Source organism: Asparagus officinalis, chromosome 8, assembly GCF_001876935.1.
Source record: "Asparagus officinalis chromosome 8, Aspof.V1, whole genome shotgun sequence".
Taxonomy (NCBI): Eukaryota; Viridiplantae; Streptophyta; class Magnoliopsida; order Asparagales; family Asparagaceae; genus Asparagus; species Asparagus officinalis.
In genome coordinates this window covers 35,412,459-35,424,344 of record NC_033801.1, presented here as the reverse complement: position 1 = coordinate 35,424,344, position 11,886 = coordinate 35,412,459, and the positions used below count along the sequence as shown (strand labels likewise).

General features: G+C 41.7%; 1 protein-coding gene across 5 annotated transcripts in view; it reads left to right on the top strand.

The window, feature by feature from the left end:
- The window catches only part of LOC109822082 (phosphatidylinositol 3,4,5-trisphosphate 3-phosphatase and protein-tyrosine-phosphatase PTEN1), a 19,403-nt gene extending 16,982 nt beyond the window's left edge, over positions 1 to 2,421 (top strand). For 4 of the 5 annotated variants that reach the window (XM_020388245.1, XM_020388243.1, XM_020388244.1 and 1 more), the window contains one exon: positions 2,102 to 2,421. In XM_020388245.1, coding sequence (XP_020243834.1) covers positions 2,102 to 2,209 — 108 coding nt within the window. In that variant the 3' untranslated portion in view covers positions 2,210 to 2,421. The remainder of the gene's footprint in view (positions 1 to 2,101) is intronic. The other variant, XM_020388246.1, reaches the window with a different exon arrangement.

Sequence of the window (11,886 nt, the reverse complement as noted above, 5' to 3'; positions counted from 1 at the left end):
CTAGGCGTGGCCAGTTTTAAGAATTTGAGTTCCAAAACCCCACTGACGAAGTCAACATCCAAAAAGCCTCTATGTTTTAAAAATTATGCCTGTAAGCTTTTTTTGTACCCTTTAACACAAAAAATTGTGTACTTTTTTAGCCCTAAGATGCCCTTACCCTCAACCTCATCTCTCCTCTTTCTCCCAAGAACCATGAATCATGTTTCCTCCCTTCTTTAATCATTATATCTTCTCCCATCACCTCTGCCACTCCTTTCTCTATCACTATTATTTTGTCATCACAACTTCTCCTTCATTGTTTCTCCTACTCCTCCTCATTCCTCAACCACCACTGCATTCCTCTAAAACGGTATCCGTTAGACAACAATGTCATATTCCAAATTCACGCTGAAGTTAGCATGTAATAGATAAAGCTAACACTTAAACGACTAAAGTTAATGACTAAAGTTAATGACTAAAGTTAATATTTAACAGCTAAAATTAATGAATAAAGTTGACACGCAACTTAAGAATTAAATTTATTCATTAAGTGTTAACTTTGTTCATTAAAGTTATTTGTTAATTTTAGTCATTGAGTGTAATAACTTTAGCCTCTAAGTGTAAAATGCGGGCACGAGTTTGGGAGATGACATTTTTGGCCAAAGGAGACATCGTTGGAAGGATGCGGGTGTGGTGGAGGCAGGAGAAGGGGGGACAAATGGTTGAGAAAAGAGGAGAAACGGCGGAAGACAAGTTGTTGTTGACATAATGGCGGAAGTGATGGTACAAGAGATAATGGTTGAGGAGATGGATAAGGAGACATAATTCACGAATTCATGAGGAAGAGAAGAGGGATGAATGGTTGAGGTTGGGGGTGTATTAGGGATTGCCAAAAAATATACATGGTTTTTCGTATCAAAAGTTACAAAAGAACTTAGAACCAAGAGTTTCAAAAAGTAAGGATTTTTTGGCTATTGACTTGATCAAAGGGGCTTTGAAGCTCAAATTCTTATAGTAGACTTTTCTTTTATTTTTTTGCTGCTATTTTCTCGTTATTTCTATGAAAAGTGAAGCACCACCCAATCATTTCTTTTATAAATAAGCATTGGATTTAATGTTGTAATGATATTATAGCGGAGCAAGGATCAGAGTCTAAGATGCCTATGATGATAGCTACAACCATCTAACAAAGTTTAATACAACTTAAAAACTAATTAATTATCTCTTAAATACCTTATAGTTTTCCCAACTTTGAACTTATACCCTCACTTGATTTTGGTAGTAATTTATATGCGGTGAAATTTTTAAAATTGCCATTTTGGTACTTTCTGTTATTATGCAAACATGACAATATTCTCTTGAATGTTCCATGTGGCATTCATATGCTAATTTTAGAACTTCTTGACCCCTAATGTTTGTTGAATTTACTGTTAAACCTACCCAAGTTCTTTTTAAGACATCTCCCAATTTTATTTCAAAATAGAATTGAGATGGGTTTAGCAGCAAAACATTCACATCAACAAACATTAAGGATTAAAAAGTTTTAAAACTAGCATATGTATATCATATGAGAATAGTCGGAGGAATATTCTCTCGTTTATATATAGAAGGTACCAACATGCCAAATTTTAAAAACTTGAAAGCATATAACCGCTGCCAAAAACAAATGAAGGTATATAAGTATGATAAACTACAAGATAGTCAAGTGTTAATTAGCCTAACTTAAACCCATTGCTTTCATTTTATTATGAGGTTTGAGGATAGTAATGATTATTGAATACTTGCATCACACAAAACCAGAAAAGATGACTACCCGGTACTTGATGACTCTAACAAAAAGTAGCGTTTAATTTTTGCTCTAAATCTTTTGTTAAGTTTCCCAATTAAACATTTTAACTTATACCACTCAACAGAAAACTATAAAGGCTCAATAACTACAAAGTAGAATTACATGGAATCAGTGCATTTCTGGTAAAAATTTTACAAACAAATTCTTTGATATCTCTGAAGTCAAAGGGTTCTATTTGAGATTGTTTGAGAAGTTGAGACTGGCATCAACCGCATGAAAAATCATATTTCATGTGTTAATTTCAAATTTATAAACATAAATGTTTTTGAACAGTTTTCAGTTCGCGATTTGGATAAAGTTGGAGGCAAGGGAAGATCTATATGTGGCTCAACCTTTTGCTTGGAATTATTATTTGGGCCTACAAACCCCGTTGAATATTAATCAGCATATATTGTTTCTCTTTTGCTTGTCCTGCAGCTCAAAATGCAGAAGTTTTGTATAGTGAGATTATGGGAAATTCTTTTTACAAGGATTGGATTAACTTTTAGTGTATACATACATTGATGGCTCTAGTTGCAAGATGAATATACATTGCCGTGGATATACTGAAAACTAATATTTTGTTTGTAATTGTAAGATGCATATACATCATTCTGGATTTATTAATAAGTAATATTTTGTTTCTAATGGCAAGATGCATGTACATAGTAGCGGATTTTTTTTTTGTATTCGATAGAAAATTGTTGTGGGTTAATTAATAAATCAATTAGTGACAGACTCCCAAAATTGCTTGAGACAACAATTTCTTGGTCAATCCATGATCCCCCAAAAATAAAAAATGATACAGGCACACCCTGAGACACACCGCCAACCACACCCTCTCTCTATCTACAGTGCAGGGGGTCCTACATCAGATTTTTTTTTTTTTAATCTGATGTGAGGCCCCCTGCACTGTAGATAGAGAGGGGGTGTGATTGGTGGTGTGCCTGAGGGTGTACCTGTAGCGCCTCCCCAAAAATAGTGCCCAAAAGAGCGATGTGTGAATCCTAATCTATAATATCCTCTTTCATTTTACGTGGGTACATACGAAGAAAGGTTTCTCATACGCCCACAGAACAAGAATCAACTGAGAATCAAGATTAGAAAAAAAAATACTTTTTTAACACGAGAAGTTTCTTACGCAACTAGAAACATGATAGGTTTTCATTTGTTGAAAGATGGAAATGTGAATTCGGGTGGGGTCTACCACGTGAATGAGACGCGTGAGGATTGTGCAAAGATGGAAGTGAGGCCCACCCGAATTAGTTTGTGCACCTATATAATGTGTCTCTAGGGTTTTGGGAAACGTGTGCCAAGGAGGTTGATCGCTGGTGCTTTTTGCGGCTGGGAAAAAGCAAAGAAGCGGCTAAAAAAAAAAAAAAACCGCAGAAGCATGAGGTGTTTTCAGCAGCCGTCAAGAGAGTTCTGAGCATCTTTTGTAGAGAGAGTTTGTGTGAGAGGTTTGAGAGTTTTGTGTGAGGGTTTTATTTGTGGGATTCTTGTGTAAACCCTATTTGTATTCTCTCCCTCTAATAGTAGATCTCCCCCCTCCTTGTCCCGTGGACGTAGGCAATTTGCCGAACCACGTTAAAATTGGTTGTACTGCTTTTGTGTGATTTGTAATAGCTTTTAGGGTCCCTCGACGCGCAGTCCTAGAGCTGACGAGAAGAAAACTTCACCGAGGTGGAGAATTGTGAATTCGGGTGGGGTCTACCACGTGAATGAGACGCGTGAGGATTGTGCAAAGATGGAAGTGAGGCCCACCCGAATTAGTTTGTGCACCTATATAATGTGTCTCTAGGGTTTTGGGAAACGTGTGCCAAGGAGGTTGATCGCTGGTGCTTTTTGCGGCTGGGAAAAAGCAAAGAAGCGGCTAAAAAAAAAACCGCAGAAGCATGAGGTGTTTTCAGCAGCCGTCAAGAGAGTTCTGAGCATCTTTTGTAGAGAGAGTTTGTGTGAGAGGTTTGAGAGTTTTGTGTGAGGGTTTTATTTGTGGGATTCTTGTGTAAACCCTATTTGTATTCTCTCCCTCTAATAGTAGATCTCCCCCCTCCTTGTCCCGTGGACGTAGGCAATTTGCCGAACCACGTTAAAATTGGTTGTACTGCTTTTGTGTGATTTGTAATAGCTTTTAGGGTCCCTCGACGCGCAGTCCTAGAGCTGACGAGAGGAAGAGCTAATATCCTACTTTGATAGGATATAGGCTTCAGATTCTTGTTTCCTTTGAGAAACAAGAATTCTTATTGCGACCTGACTCTCTTGTTGTGCTGCCGAAGTGCTGCCGAAATTTCCGCTGCGCGCAACAAGTGGTATCAGAGCCCAGATTTCAGATCTAGGGTTTTGGAGTTTGGTGGAGGAAGATTTTTTGTGTGAAGCTTGGTTCTTGGAGTTCTCGGCTTCGGTGGAGATAGCATTAGGAGTTGCCGTTGGAGATTTCGCTTTCCTCGTGTGGATAGGAGATCTATTTGGAATCCGATCTAGGGTTCAGTTGGGTGGTTCCTAATTCTATCAAATTTGTTCTTTCTCTACAATTTGGAGTTAGTTCGCAATGGGAGAAGAAGGTGAAAGCAGCAAATCGATGGTGGGTACGATACAAGTTGGTTTTCAGAACACCAAAATAAGTGTGGTGAAATATGACGGAAAAATCAACTTTGGTTTGTGGATGAGCGACGTACAGGATGCGTTAAATGCTCAGAATTTGGAAGAGACCATCATGGTCCACGAGAGGCCACCTAAATATGATGAGGTGCTATGGGAGAAGATGAATAGGAACGCTTGTGGGGTGATCAGGTCCTGTTTGGAACAGGAGTTGAAGTATGATGTGATTGGGGTGACGTCTGCGATGAAGATGTGGGAAATTCTCAACAATAAGTACCTTACGAAGAGTGTTGAGAACCGGTTGAACTTGCTGAGTAGGTTATTCAGATTCCAGATGTCCAGAGGCACCTCGCTTGCGGCTCATGTGAACAACTACACTAAGTTGTTGTCAGACTTGGCGAATGTTGATGAGAAGATATCGGATGAGTACAAGGCGATTATTTTGTTGGGCTCCTTACCGGATGAGGAGTATGATACCTTCGTGCTCACTTTGTTGAACGGGAGATCTTCTATCAGCTATAGTGAAGTGACTAACGCTTTGACGAACTACGATTTGAGGAGGAAGGATAAGGAGACTTCCCGCGCTAGTACTTCAGGAGAGGCCTTGTCGACAAGAGGTAGAAGCCCATATCCGAAAGGTGGTAACAGAGGGAGGTCAAAGTCTAGAGGCCGCCACCAATTAACAAAGAACCAATGTGCATTCTGCAAGGAGCAGGGACATTGGAAGAGAGACTGCCCGAAGCTCAAGGAGAAGGAGAATGGCAAGAAAAAGGGCCCGAAGGCCAATGAGGTGAACATTGCGAAAGGCGATGATTCCGATGATTCGTGCTTTTCTCTACTGATTACTCCGGAGGTGAACCATGTGGATGCATCAGATTGGATGCTTGATTCCGGCGCTACCTTTCATGTGACCCCTAGGCGAGACTGGTTTGCATCTTTTGAGAAAGTCGACGGGGGCGTTGTTGTCATGGGAAATGATCAATCCTGTGGCGTTTGTGGGATAGGTACCGTACGGATTAGGATGCACGATGGAGTAGTCCGTGAGTTGAAGGAGGTGAGATTTGTTCCTCAACTGAAGAAAAATCTTATCTCAGTTGGAGCTTTGGAGGCGAAGGGATTCAAGGTGACTTTCGAAAACGCTGTAGCGAAGGTTACTAAGGGATCATTGGTGGTGATGAGGGGAGTCCGCAATCGGAATTTGTATTATCTGAAGGGAAGCACCGAGATTGGCCAGGTTGCTTCGGCTATTTCAGAAGCGGACATGAGCAGACTTTGGCACTATAGATTGGGGCACACAGGTGAAAAGTCACTGCAGACATTGTGCAAGCAGGGGCTATTGAAGGGAGCCAAGAGTGGGAAGATTGAGTTCTGTGAGCACTGTGTTCTTGGCAAGAAGACGAAGGTGAAGTTCGGGACTGTCATTCATCAGACGAGGGGCATTCTGGACTACGTGCACACAGACGTTTGGGGTCCCACCAAGACTGCATCACTTGGTGGTCGACATTGGTTCGTCACTTTTGTAGATGACTATTCTAGGCGTTGTTGGGTGTACACCATGACGAAGAAGAGTGAAGTCCTAGATTTGTTTGTGGAGTGGAAGAAGAGATTGGAACTGCAGACTGGGAGAAAGATCAAGACGTTGCGATCCGACAACGGTGGTGAGTATACTTCTGACCCCTTTCAGCAGCTATGTCGAGACGAGGGCATAGAGAGACACTTCACAGTTAGTCATACACCGCAGCAAAATGGGGTGGCAGAGAGGTTGAATCGGTCTTTACTGGAGAAGATCCGATGCTTATTGTCGCAGAGTGGTTTGGAGAAGATCTTTTGGGCTGAGGCACTTACATATGCGAGCCACCTCATTAATAGGCTGCCTTCATCTGCGATTGAGGGGAAAACCCCTATGGAGATGTGGTCGGGAAAGCCAGCACATGACTATGACCAGCTCAAGGTATTCGGGTGCCCTGCATATTATCATGTTAGAACTGATAAATTGGAACCTCGAGCTAGGAAGGCCATATTTGTAGGATTCAAGCGTGGTGTCAAGGGATACAAGCTTTGGGATCCAGTTGATAAAAAGATTGTTCTGAGTAGGGACGTCACATTTGATGAGGCTTCTATCTTGAAGCTTCCCAGCTCTCATCAGGTGGAGAGCGACCCGACGGAGGAGATATCGCAGGTGGTGGAGATCGATGCAGCTCCACATTGTCCAGATGGTACAGTATCCATGCAGGTGCCGACTGAGGTGACGCCAGGCGAGCACGACGGTGACACGGAGGATACGAGTACAAATGTGCAGGATCAGGAACCGACGGCTCAGGTTCAAGATCCTATTGCGGTTCGGAGACAGAGGAGAAACATACAGATGCCAGCACGGTATGCCGACACAGTTGCGTATGCACTTCCGGTGGAGAGTATCGATGAGTTGGTACCTACTACTTTCAGAGAGGCCGAGCAGAGTTCGGAGGCTGATTCGTGGCAGGTGGCTATGCAGGAGGAGATGGAATCTCTTCATAAGAACGATACATGGGAGCTTGTTGAGCTTCCAAAGGGACGGAAGGCAATTGGTTGCAAGTGGGTATACACGAAGAAGGAGGGCATTGAGGGCACTCCATTGAGGTTCAAAGCTAGGTTGGTTGCGAAGGGCTATGCACAGGAGGAAGGTATTGACTATAATGAGGTTTTCTCTCCGGTGGTGAAGCATTCTTCGATTCGGATTCTGCTAGCTTTGGTGGCACAGTATGGTTTGGAGTTAGATCAGTTGGATGTGAAGACGGCATTTCTTCATGGTGATCTTGATGAAGAAATATATATGACTCAGCCATTGGGATTTCGAGATGCAGGGAAGGAAAAATTAGTTTGCAGATTGAAGAAATCGCTATACGGTTTTAAACAGTCTCCTTGACAGTGGTATAGGCGATTCGATGGTTTTATGCTTGGTCATTCATACACTCGGAGCCAGTTTGATCCTTGCGTATATTTTCGCAAGTTGAAAGGAGGTGCGTACATTTATTTGTTGCTTTATGTCGATGACATGTTGGTTGCCTCTAGTTCCAGGTCAGCTATAAGTTTGAGATGAAGGACTTGGGCGAGGCGAAGCGCATTTTGGGAATGGAGATCGGCAGAGACAAGAAGAAGGGCAGAATTTGTTTGACACAAGTGGCTTATTTGAAGAAGGTTCTACAACGATTCCATGTTAGCATGGATACGAAGCCAGTTGGTGTACCATTGTGAGCCCATTTGAAGCTTTCAGCTGGCCTCTCACCGAAGTCAGTTGAAGACCGTGAGTTGATGTCAAAGACTCCATATGCGAGCGCGGTTGGGAGCTTGATGTATGCGATGGTATGTACGAGACCAGATTTGTCACAGGCGGTGAGCATGGTATCGAGATACATGCACGATCCAGGAGTGGGTCATTGGGACGCCGTGAAATGGATTTTGAGGTACATTCGAGGTACGCTCAATGTTGGTTTGGTTTATGAGCGGGACACTAAAGGTGGGCAACTATGCATTGGCTATGTTGATTCGGATTATGCCGGGGATTTGGATAAGCGCCGGTCTACGACGGGGTATGTGTTCACTTTGACCCATGCGCCGGTGTGTTGGAGATGCACCTTACAGTCGACGGTGGCTTTGTCTACGACGGAGGCAGAGTATATGGCAGTTACGGAGGCTGTGAAGGAGGCTATTTGGCTTCGAGGACTTTTGGAAGAACTTGGTATATCGCAGAGATCCTTCACTATTCATTGTGATAGCATGAGTGCTATCTATTTGGCGAAGAATCAGGTTTTTCATGCGAGGACGAAGCACATTGACGTTCGTTATCACTTCATTTGGGTGAACTACGTTCTGCTTGATTCCTTGGGCAAGAGGATACGTAGGCAGTCTTTAAGATGCAGCCGGTTTGGATTAGTTGATGGGGGTGAGATTGTTTGGACTCTCGTTCGGGTTCTCAATTTGTTATGGGTTGAGTTCGTACTGGACACAACAAGTGGGATATTTGGATGCTTTGGTGTCGGTTCAGTTTTGAGAAAACTTCACCGAGGTGGAGAATTGTGAATTCGGGTGGGGTCTACCACGTGAATGAGACGCGTGAGGATTGTGCAAAGATGGAAGTGAGGCCCACCCGAATTAGTTTGTGCACCTATATAATGTGTCTCTAGGGTTTTGGGAAACGTGTGCCAAGGAGGTTGATCGCTGGTGTTTTTTGCGGCTGGGAAAAAGCAAAGAAGCGGCTGAAAAAAAAAACCGCAGAAGCATGAGGTGTTTTCAGCAGCCGTCAAGAGAGTTCTGAGCATCTTTTGTAGAGAGAGTTTGTGTGAGAGGTTTGAGAGTTTTGTGTGAGGGTTTTATTTGTGGGATTCTTGTGTAAACCATATTTGTATTCTCTCCCTCTAATAGTAGATCTCCCCCCTCCTTGCCCCGTGGACGTAGGCAATTTGCCGAACCACGTTAAAATTGGTTAACTGCTTTTGTGTGATTTGTAATAGCTTTTAGGGTCCCTCGACGCGCAGTCCTAGAGCTGACGAGAGGAAGAGCTAATATCCTACTTTGATAGGATATAGGCTTCAGATTCTTGTTTCCTTTGAGAAACAAGAATTCTTATTGCGACCTGACTCTCTTGTTGTGCTGCCGAAGTGCTGCCGAAATTTCCGCTGCGCGCAACAGGAAAAAGGGTAGCTCCACTACAAGCAAGGGTTCTAAAAAGATGTTTAAAGCAAATATTAGCAGCTCAGCTAAAATGAAAACTGTTATCTTGCTTGAAGGGATGTTACAAATAATAGTTAGGAGGGCACATGCGTTGCACGTGCTTGCTCTGCACTGTTCTAGAACTTGATACATGCGTACATGGAAACATATACAAACCTAGAGGAGAAAAAGTTGTAGAACTTGATACATGCATACAAGGAAACATACACAAACCTTGGTGATATATAGGTAGAAGGAAACATATACACGAATTATTAGGAGTTGTAGATGTCAGAAATTGTGGTTAAATCTGGAATAAAACAGTAAAAGTTGATGTGCTGTAATTTTAAACTTTTTTAGTTCACTGATATGCGTTTATAAAAACGTTGTGCTTAAAGCAATATTTGGCCTACTCCGGTGCAAGGATCCCAAGGCCAAATCGCTTCCATGAACAACAATACAGTACTCTGGTGTGCACCAACCCAGTACTGTCAAGATCTCCTTGATCTATAAGAACTTTCGGTCAAGACAAAGATCTCCTCGATCTCAGAACCTTTCGGTTCAAAACCTTTTGGTTTCAGGGCAAGTTCATGTGGGCACAGTTTCTGCAGCAGCAACAACGTCAAGATCTCATTGATCCGATGTTCGTATTCCAAGTTCTCTAGCAAACTACAAGAGCTGCCTAATGGGCACTATTTATAGGCCTCTAAGACCAGCTCAAGAGTTACCCTCAATTAATGCGACTGTTACAATTCACAATGACAATTATGATTGTAACATCAATGCATTAAATTGCTCTAAATGCCGTTGTAACTGTTGCATGCAGTAACTCCTGAATACGAGGCAATCAATGGACGTGTTAGTACGAAATGTGAGGATCACGTCTCGGCAAATCAAACGAACATCATCTGTAGGACGAATATCATCTGTAGGAAAAACCTCGTCTGTAGGACGAACCTCGTCGAACGGGCGAACCTCGTCAAATAGGCGAACCTCGTTTGACGAGTGAACCTTGTTTGACGAGCGAACCTTGTCGAATGGGCGAACCTCGTCGGCAAACAGGCGAACCTCATTTGACGAGCGAACCTCGGCAAATAGGTGAACCTCATTTGACGAGCGAACCTCGTCAAACAGACGAATCTCGACGAACCTCGTCTGATTTCGAGAACATTAGGGTCACACTCTTGTGCGAACGCGTAGCTCGTCCTCATGCTGCGAAGCAGCCTGCGAGGCAACCTTCGTGACGACCATAGTGGCAGCTAACGTGGCAGCATAGTGGCAACCCCAATGCCTCCGTGCGAAGTGCAAAGTGCGCCTAACAAAACGTCACTATGGTCTTCCTTCAAAAAAACTAAAGAAGAGCAGAAGCCTGCCAAGTCTTTTTGTGTCACATGAGCTTCCTACTGGACCTCAGCAGTGCTTTTTGGGCCAGGCTGTGCTTAATGGTAAGACTTCGATTTCATAGTAACTCGGCTTTTAATTAGAATGATTACTAAAGTTAAGTGACATCCGTAAAAAATAAGTGTAACAGAAATGAACAAGAACGTTAATGTTACAAGATATATATACGACAACAACCACCAAATCCACCAGTTAAAGAAGAAACAATAGAAATTATAGCCGGTTTGTGGAACAGGGAGAATTAGACGCATAACTAACTATATACGAGTAAGATATGCTACTTGCTAAATTAAACGATGAGATAACTCAGAATATTTTTCACATAGTCCATCAATAAATTTGGCATAAGGCTTTATTATTATCATCATACCATGTATTTAATCTAATATACGAGTAGGCAGCAGGATGAATTTGAAAAGGTGTGTGAGAAAGTATTGTGTAGAAAAATTAAGAGTACTTCTCCAACCGTAAGACACTTCTCTTTTAACCTAACTCTTTTAACCCAAAATTAACATGACACTTCTATTTGAATCCAAAATTTACAGGACCAGGCCATGAGAACAGAAGTGTGAGCGCATGTCATTTTTTGTGATTCTAATCATGAATTCTTTTTTAATCGGAAGAACGTCATCGCCAAAACACAGTGCCGAAGCACGCCGCCCGCCCCCCCCGCAAAAAAAAAAAACAAAAAACAAAAAAAAACAAAAAAAAAAAAAAAAAAGCGGGCATGTAAGTCTAGCAAAAGAACTAGGATCAAAGTCTCTCCTTATTAGATGTAGAATACTCTCCAGAAAAGATGGAGGGTCTTGAGCCAAACCATATAATCACCAAATTCCTTAGCTCTCTAGGATTCTAACCAAAATAGTGACTACCACAAAGTTTGGTCTGTAATTACTCCCATGATTTTGGGTTCAAACTTAACTTCTCATAAAATAAAGCATGTGTAAAATATCTATTTAATTTATTTGGACTAATAAAAACTAAAAATTCAAATAAGGACAAATTTCCTTGTTACTTAACATTATGAATATTTCCCTTGTTTTTGCTATCAATAAATAAAATTGTTCTTTTGTGTCCTAAATTTACACATTTTTTAACTTTGATATCTTAAAGTTTTTTCTAATACTTTGACACCCTATAGTTTACAACTATTTTAACTTTAATCCCCCAAAGCTCTTTTGACACTTTGATTTCCCAAAGTTTTACATCTTTTAAACTTTGATACCGCAAGTTTTATTTTTGAAACATTGATACATAAAGTTCAGGGTATCAAAGTTAAAAGATATATAAGCTTTAGGGTGTCAAAGTTAAAAATACGTAAAATTGGGTGTATTGAAGTTTAAAACTGAGTACCCGTTGGTAGGGATGGAAGTGAACCAAATATTTAATAA